The sequence below is a fragment of the Alligator sinensis genome, unplaced genomic scaffold (genome assembly GCF_000455745.1).
Source record: "Alligator sinensis unplaced genomic scaffold, ASM45574v1 scaffold383_1, whole genome shotgun sequence".
NCBI lineage: Eukaryota > Metazoa > Chordata > Crocodylia > Alligatoridae > Alligator > Alligator sinensis.
In genome coordinates, this window is record NW_005842733.1 from 93,926 (window position 1) to 102,951 (window position 9,026).

General features: G+C 42.2%; 1 protein-coding gene across 1 annotated transcript in view; it reads left to right on the plus strand.

The window, feature by feature from the left end:
• HS2ST1 (heparan sulfate 2-O-sulfotransferase 1) overlaps positions 1 to 9,026 on the plus strand; it is a 90,615-nt gene that overhangs the window by 71,382 nt on the left and 10,207 nt on the right. Inside the window, exons 4-5 of the mRNA XM_025216358.1 lie at positions 2,895 to 2,980; positions 7,889 to 8,027. Coding sequence (XP_025072143.1) covers positions 2,895 to 2,980; positions 7,889 to 8,027 — 225 coding nt within the window. The remainder of the gene's footprint in view (positions 1 to 2,894; positions 2,981 to 7,888; positions 8,028 to 9,026) is intronic.

Below are 9,026 nucleotides of genomic sequence, written 5' to 3' on the forward strand. Positions count from 1 at the left end.
TTTTCTGCCTTCTCTATCCCGCCTGTACAGCCTATAGCCCCTAATGTTAACTGCCCAGTCATGGGATGAGTCCCACCATGTCTCTGTTAACCCTACGACATCTGGATTTGAACTAGCTATTCTGAGGGTGAGTTCCTCCTGTTTGTTCCCCATGCTACGAGCATTGGTGTACAGGCATTTAAGGCCTTGCAAGACTGTGTGCCCCCCCACCCCCTGATTAGCCAGACCATCAGGACCCCTGTTACTTACCTTTGCACCCCTTGCCCTGATGGCGTCTCCTCGTCTTCCTGCAGCCCCCTCCCCCGGCGAGTCTAGTTTAAAGCTCGCCGTACGAGATCAGCCAACCTGGAAGAGAAGATACGCTTGCCATTAGGGGAGAGATGAAGCCCATCCCGCCCCAGCAATCCCCCCTCCCCTTTCATAAGTGGTCATCTAAATTGTTTGTCTCAATTGATCTCTCAAATGCACATTCCTGACTTCAAAAGTCCCAAATTTTGGTTCTTTGGGTTTTTTTCCCTGTGAACCTCTATAAACTGAATATAACATTATTGGTAGTGTCACAGCACCTTGAGGCATATTTTCCTGATAGTATTAATCTGAGGCCAAGATTTAGACTTTTTTTTTGCCTTAATAGCCTGGATGTGGGGTCACTGATCCACATTCACTGGAAAAGGGCCCTGCCCCCACAGCCCGGGTTGGCCCTGCTCAGCCACAGCCGAGGCAGCCATACAGTGGGGCCGACTGCGGCTCAGTGACAGGGAAGCTGAGCCCTGTCATTGAGACCAGCCTGGCCTGGCGCACATGGGCAGCGTCTGGCCAGGCAGCAGGCTACCCAGACTGGCCCAGAGGTGCCAGCAGCTGCCTGCCGCGGGGGCTCACTATGGACACGAGCCCCTGCGGCACCTCTGAGCCAGCCTGGGTAGCCCCATGCACGCTTGGCCAGGCAGCTCTCGCTGACAGGGCTTAGCTTCCCTGTCACTGAGCCACAGCCGGCCCCATCATGCAGCTGCCACAGCCAGGGCTAAGCCCAGGCTGCTGGGGCGAGGCCCTTTCTAACAGCTGTGGCTCAGTGACAACCACTCCCTGCACCCAGGCCAGGCAGCACCACACAGAGCCCCCCTGCCCACCCCACGGCGACGGGGGGGAGGGGGAAGATTCCCCACCTGGGGCTGGGCAGCACTGCACAGAGTCCCCATCCCCACCCCGCAGCAGCAGGGGAGAGGGAGGAGGAGGAGAGAGAAGGGTCCTTCCCCTGCAGCAGGGTAGTGGAGCTGTGTGTCCAGATTGCTGCCGGCTGTCAGAGAGCTGCTGCAATGGAAAGGGCAATCCTCCTCCTGCCCTGCCATGGGAGTCTAGCCATGCCCCTGTCTGGCCACGCTCCCTCTGCCCTTGCCCTCCGAACCCTGCAGGCCAAGGTGGAGGTTTAAACCCCTCCTCAGTCACACCCAGGCCTGCTGGGGCCTGGCTATGCCCCTTCCCCTTCCCACCCAGGCCTGCTGGGGCCTGGCTATGCCCCTTCCCCTTCCCACCTCCAGCTCAGCTTCCCAATGGAAAGGAAGGGAGGGCTTGCTCTAGCACCTCCGGGCTTCTGGCCTGAGCCACTGCAGGCATGTGCCTGCATTTCTGAAGTGAAAAGTGAATGTCCATCCACTTGAAAATCAGTTCAGTCTCTGCAGGTTAGACTAACCTGCAAAGACTGAATCAATTGAGGCTTGGGCTTTTTGAATGTCTGTCCCTAGCCCAGGAGTACATTTTCTAGGTTTGGTTTCATCTGAATGATGCATGGAGATATCCCTGAGTTACCAGATTCCAAATCGTGTCTGTGTGAATCCACATTTTGAGTTGTACCCACAACAAATTCAATACCAGTGCAGTTCATTGAGCAGCTTCAATAGTACAGTATCATGCAGTTCCCAGTAGTGCATAACTAGAGCAAGTACAGCACCAGCCCCAGGTGCGGGCTTAGAGAGGGTGCAAGATTGGCAGCAGCCACTGCTACCCAAGATGCACTAATGGCTTGTTACACCCGACAGTTCCCTCAGCTTGATTTGCTTGACTGCTTTTGTTGATTTGATCATATTGTGAAATGTGTGAGTTCTTATTTTTTACTGAATCTTTGGAATGTAAGGTCTCTTTGTAGCCCTTGTAAAGTTTTGTCAAGATCTGCTTAGGACTTGACCAGCTGTTGTCTAAGGGGTACTTCCATGCCTTACCATGATTTAGATTTAGATTGTTATGTTAAACCTTTAGGCTTGAAAGAATTTTACCCATAAGTAAGCTCCAGAGAAGCACATAGCCGCAGCTTATATTGAATGTAGTGTTGCAATACTGGTTTGCTGTTCTCTCAAAATATTAAAAAGCTCCCTTTGCGTAAGCGGACCATCAGTTTGGATGGTTATGTTTCAATAAAGTAGAACAAAATCAGTGTTTCACTCCATACCATTGGAAAAAAATACATATATATCTTTTAGTTATGGTAAATTTGATAGAATCTTTAAGACTATTTAAGGAACTAAATGCAGATTCATCAGATCCATCAAGCATCATTTCTTGTTGAAGGAACTCTTTATTTTCTCCAGACAGTGCATCAGTGAGGCCATCCAAAAATGTTATTTATATTAGTCATATTTTAGATGTTCCTGTCTTGGAATTGTCCTTCTGATTACTTTGTTCTCTTTTTAAGTAGTTTTTGATTCTTAAATGCATTAATGTCTAAAATGACTTAGCCATTGTAAATTGTACTTTTCAGTTAGGCGCATGTTTTTTGGCATTCATACTGAGAGATTCGTATGATAATGCTTTATGCGGATATGTATTGAAGAGAGAGCAAATTTAAGCTAAACTTCAGCCATACAAAATAGTATTGGAATATTTACTGCTGTCTACTTTTCAAGGTGCGATTTGTGAAGAATGTAACTTCCTGGAAGGAAATGAAACCAGGATTTTATCATGGACATATATCTTATTTGGATTTTGCAAAGTAAGTTACCCAAGGATTTGCTAGTTTACAATGGTCTGTAATTTTTGTATTCTTAAAAATACAAAATGGCTAACATACTTCCTTCTAAAATCAATTAGTTTTATTGTTTTTTGGTTGTGTAATATAGTGACTTTAACTGTGGGCAAACTCAACAATTATATCCCTTTTAAATGAAGAGTGATTACTCTTTGTGGTGCCTGTCAGCTCATCCATTGCAACTGTGTTGTGTAGTCCTATCCTAAAGTAAACAAAGCTAAACTGATACAGCTCATGCTGGAATGAAACAGCTGCTAAATGGCCATGGTTTAGCTTCCTTACTCAGGATAAAGTGCACATGTACAGCATTTTTAGGAAAGCATCTTGAAACTGGTAAGTGCTCCACTTCTTCAGACAGAATAATTGTGTAGCCTGCCATACCCTAAGTAAATTCTTTTGATCCATCTTGGATCTTACTGCCCTCTAGTGATCAAAATCTGACATTTGTACTTTTTTAAAATTTCAGACACTGAATTGCCTCCAAATGACAAGCAGTATTGTCTTTGCTTTTTAATACAATTTTGTTACATGTCTACAAAGAATTGACTCTTGTTTTGTGACAGTCTTCACAAGTCTGAAATATTAGTCCATGTTTGGTTGACAGGAGAGCTTCTTTCTGGGAATTCCAGCTTCTTCTTCTGAAAACTTGTGATGATGTGCTTTAGCAGCTGAGAGGTTTCAAAGCGGTCTGGTTCCAAAAACATGTCATCTAATAAATAGCAATACACAACTAGTGTCTAGCTCCATTACTTTGCAGTGATATATCCTTTACGCTCTTACTTTCACCATATCTTTTTTTTTTTAAGTTTGTTTCTTAATATGCCTTGATTTGTAGTTTTAAAGCATTCACTCTTGCAATAAGTGCTGAGGCCACTTAAAAAAACCCCTCCCATACATGAAAACAATATATTTTAGAGAGTTTCTCTTCTCAAACTGAATTCTGCCACCACTGAAATGAGGAACAAAATTGCCAGCGACTTGAGTAGTATGGCTTGAGTAGTAGGCATATGCCTATGTTCCCTGACCCTTCTGTTCCTCTAGTCCTCCCCTCAGACAGTTATCTAAGACCTTGCAAAATGCACTCTCCTGGTCCTTAGACTTTCAGTACATTTCCATGATCTGGCAAGTTTGCTTTTCATAAGACTAACATAAGGCTCAAACTTAAAACAGAGCTCTGATCTACCACATCACTGTGTGCTGTGTTGCATGAACAGCAGTACCATATTTACTCAAATCCAAGATGAAGCTTTCCCCTCCCCCCATATTAAATAGGGAAATAAAACCTTGTCTTGGATTTGAGTGCCAAGGCCAGGGCCTGAGTTGTCACAACTGCCTGGCTGGGGCCAAGGTGACTTGAGGTGGCTCATGCGTTGGGGAATAGAAAACACGGGAGACCACATGATGAGGCAGGGAGGGCACATGGGTAGACCGTGTGGTGTGACGCAAAGGAAAGACTGCAGTGAAGGAGGGAGGCAGTGCAGGGGAGATGGTGTGGTGGCAGGGGATAGTACAAGAGAACTGCTATGGGTCTGGGACCAGAGCTGGAGCTGCCACTGCCATTGTTCCTGGCCAGGGCCAGAGCTGGGGCTGCTGCATGATGAGCAGTGGTGGAGGAGGAGGGTGAAGGGGGTGGCAGGCACTAGACAGGGAGGGAACAAGTAGCAGGGGGGAAGATGCCGAGGGAGGGCTAAGTGGCCAGCGGGCGTAGGGGGCAAGTGGCCGGGGGGCAGGCACCAGAGTAAGTGGCAGGGGAGGGTCATAAGGGGCAGGGTTAAGGCTCTTTACCTCCTCCCCCCCTCATTACTGCTGCTTTCCCTTCTGCTTGCTACCCCTGCTACTGTTTTCCTCACTGCAGGGTTGCGAGGGAAGACTAATTTAAGATGGCTCTCCAATAGTTAATTCTAAACATGAAAAATTATAACGAACTTATAATTTTCCATGCATGGAATCTAATTATGCAGGGTTCATCTTAAATTCAGTCTTCTTGCATTTGGGTAATGTGGTAACTACTGCGGGTTTTTCTTATTGTTCAGCATTAAGCAAGATCCACCTTAGGTCCATGGATTAAAATAAAATGCCTTACTTTATTATCTGCATTTCTGCCACCTGTTTTCTAACTGATTATGGCTTTAAGTAATGCCTACCCTCACATACACTACTACTTGTACATATATCTTTTATTTTAAAAATAAGATGAAATGGGTGCACAATAAAATCCTGATATAGCTTATCTGATAGGAAGTGCTGACAGCTACTCCAGCAGCTGGAAATTACCATTGGACATTTCAAGAAATACAAAATTCAAGATTGCAAAAAGATACAAGAAAGAACAATTTTAATTGTGTTTTTTTAAATTAAAACACATGGAAAAACAGTGCATCAAATTGCATCTTTATCTTTCCAATCTTTTTTGTAAAAGTTAAACTACTATATTAAACTGTTTGAATTGAACCCCCCTAATGGAATAAGTCTCATGAACAAGTAAGTGGATATTATATTATACATTATTCATGGCATAAAGCTGCAAGTATTTTGTAGGTACTAGGACTTATCAAACAAAAATAATTATTTTACCTCTAAAAAGGCATCTAAGCAATTTCACAAATTTCATTCATATGCATATTTCCCTCCAGGGCTGCATTATCCTTGTGTTTGCTGTTTGTTACCCTTTCACCTAAATGATTTATTTTTTCCCACAACCGCTTGCTTTCTCATACTTGTGATTTTCATTATTAAAATAATATATTTGAGTGTTGTGGTTGCTCTTGGCAAAAGACCTGTACTTTTAAAGAAGCTGTGAGGTATGCTTTGGCATTGTGGTTGTGGTGAAGAATACAATATTTCAGAAAAGATTATGGCTGCTTATTAAACACTGACCTCAAACTTTGATTCACCAAAATATTTTTAAAATGCCTCTTGTGCGATGCTGAAACTGAACCACCGGAAAAGGGGTCAATCCAAGTTTTTTTATGATGATCGAGAGTGGAAATCAGAATGCCACTGACCCAGTAATGCTACTACCAGTAATAATAAAAATGCTTGGATTTTTTTTTCCATTCTGGTGCCACCATCACTCATTCCTTAATAACTATTTTCCATCATAATGCTATTTTCTTTTTGCCAATTGGATGGGGAAACATCTCCTTATCATTTAATTAAATATTTTGGTGCCTCTTGGTATAATTGATGCAGGGGCGTTGCTGGGAGGGCTTGGAGGGGCTAAAGCCATAGAGGCACAGCACACAGGGCTCATGTCCTGCCTTTGTCTGTGCAGCCCCCCCACCTATTTTCTGATTAGCCCACCTCAGCCCCCCGACCTGGAAAAGGCTGGTGCTGCCCCTGGATTGATACAATTGGGATGGAGGACCATTCTTTTAGGTGACATACAGTTAGGGAGATGCAATCCAAGTGTGACCACATAGCTGCTTTCCCCACTCAAAAAGCATGTTGTCCATATCTGTGTAACTAGTCCGGCTTCAGAATAATACTTTTTGCTTGATTTATTCTTCTTATTTCCTGTTTCTCACCTTCTTTTCTTCATTTCTGTTTCATCCTTTCAACCCAAGAGCTTATGGTTAGTCCTCTATAAACACCAAGTTTCAAATTAAAACTTTACAAAATATTTTTTTTTTATCCTAACTGAGCAGCATCTTAAATTAGACTCTGTTAAGGTTTCTCTGGTTTAGCTAGAGAAAATAATCCATCATTGATATTAAATGCTGTAGCAGTTACCACTGCATGTAAATATAAGAAAACATTTTCCAGTCTCCAGTTTCACTTGAGGGTACTACAGTTGCTCATGATATTGGATATACCTTCTGCTTCCCAAAACATTAGAATGGTTTTTTATTTTTGCTCATTTCTTCCTTTATTTCCCACCCTAAAATACAGCTGGTAAGTCTGCAAAAGGAAGAGAAAAATGAGGAAATTTACCCTGCAGGCAGCTCCAGATCTTCCATTTTAGGATGGCAATTATATACAGCTGGTTCTGGTCAATGGAGTCTTTCTTGTCAGTCACTTGGACTTAACAGTTCATTACTTCTGATCGTTTTTTTTTTAATTTGCACACGGTTGAATTAATTTCCTGAAATTGTGTACACACTGAAAAAAGCACCCACTATAAAAAAAAATCTCTCAGGCACCCATGCTCAATATTCAAAGCCATATTAAATCAACCAGGACTACAGACAGGCTCTTAGTCCCATCTTTCTTACAGTCCATTGGGGTTGTGCCAGAAATTCCACCTGCTTCACTGCATAGCTCAGTTAGAAAAGGCGGCAGCAGGAGGAGACAGAACTGCAACATTGAATTTCCTGTGGACTTCTGTAGTATTGAAATGTGGTTACTAATTTGAGTGAATCATTTTTAAGCCAAGATGTTTGCAGAGACATTTTCTGTACCTGTAGTTTAGCACCATATATGCAGTGGCTGAGTGTATTAAGGACACTCTAATATTGCTAGCTTGACAACTAGGGATGAGTTGTTTAAACAACAGAAAGCTCAAAGCATTTTTTGACTCAACTAGTGTATGATTTTGGGGGGCAGAAGAGAGGGAAGTGTTAACATTTCTGGAATCCACTGTAACTGGAGCAAGGAAGAGAGGATCTTTTATCAAAACTCTTTGCAGCCTTCAGTTGTTTTTTTTTTTAAACAGTACTTGGTTCTTTCAAACAATAGAATGTAGTAATCATGTGAAGCATTAACTCCCAGGCAGTAAAAGATCAAATTTCCTGTCTCCAACATCCTATGCATGTATACAGTTTCACTTGTACTAGTAAAAAAATTGAATTCATTTGTTCATTTAAAAATAATTTTTGAGGCACTGAAGGATAAACTTAGGTGTGCCATTAACTTTTTCCCCCCCTATTTCAGATTTGGTGTTAAAAAGAAACCAATTTACATCAATGTCATAAGAGATCCTATAGAACGACTAGTTTCTTATTACTACTTTCTGCGCTTTGGAGATGATTACAGACCAGGGCTACGAAGGCGAAAACAGGGGGATAAAAAGGTAAAAAAAAAAAAATAATTAAAAAAAAGCCTTATGCTCTACTTCCATATGTTTTCATGCTGAATATGATCTAAAAACAATTTTAAATATGTTTTGATCAACTTAATATTTCTATTTAAAACAAAAATATTCCAAAGTATTTGCAGAGTTGTTCCTATGTAATCAAGTAATCAAAACTCCTCTTCCTTAGCCTTCCATAACTTGTTTATTCAAGGGTGCAGTTATGCATCTATAATGGATGCATTGTTGGAATATGTAGCTTTGGACCCTACTTAAATTTATAAAGGAAGTTAATACATTATGTTTGCAGAGTGCACAGTCTTTAGAGAGGTAAAATTTGACCTAAAATACACGTTTTATAAAAAGCTTGGTTGCAGAACTGAAGCTCGGTTGATGTGTTTTTCATTTTAACATGCCAATGGAAACCTAAACAGACAAAGTTTTTAAAGGGACAAATATTTTCTGCCATGTTTGCAACCCAGTAAGAATAGCTTCATGCTAATACTGTGAAAAACTGAAAATTAAGCATAGTAAAGAAAAGTTTTATCACATAGACGAGGGTTGGTCAATCTGTGGCAGTGTCACAAATAGCATGGGCAGCCTCTGTGTGGCACACAGCAGAACTGGAAGGGAACTGGGAGCACAGTAATAGATAGGGCCAGGGAGTAGAAAGCAAAGCAGCAGATCAGACAGGGAACACAAGGAAGGAAGCAGAGCAGCAGACTGGGCAGGAAAAGTGGAACATAGTAGTACTTGGGGACAGTCCAGAGTTAATGTGTGGCACACCTGCCAGAAAGTTTGGCTACCACTAAAACAGACCATTGGCATTATGCAAAAAAGAAGAGGATGTTTTTATTAAGAAGCAAATTTGACTGACTTTCAGAATTGCAGTGAAAAACATAAGAATGCTAATCTGGAAGAGGATGCTGCTCCTTCCTTGCTTAGTTAGAAATTGCTCCGCCTCTGTTGTTAGGGTTTTGGCACCATCTACTGGCATTG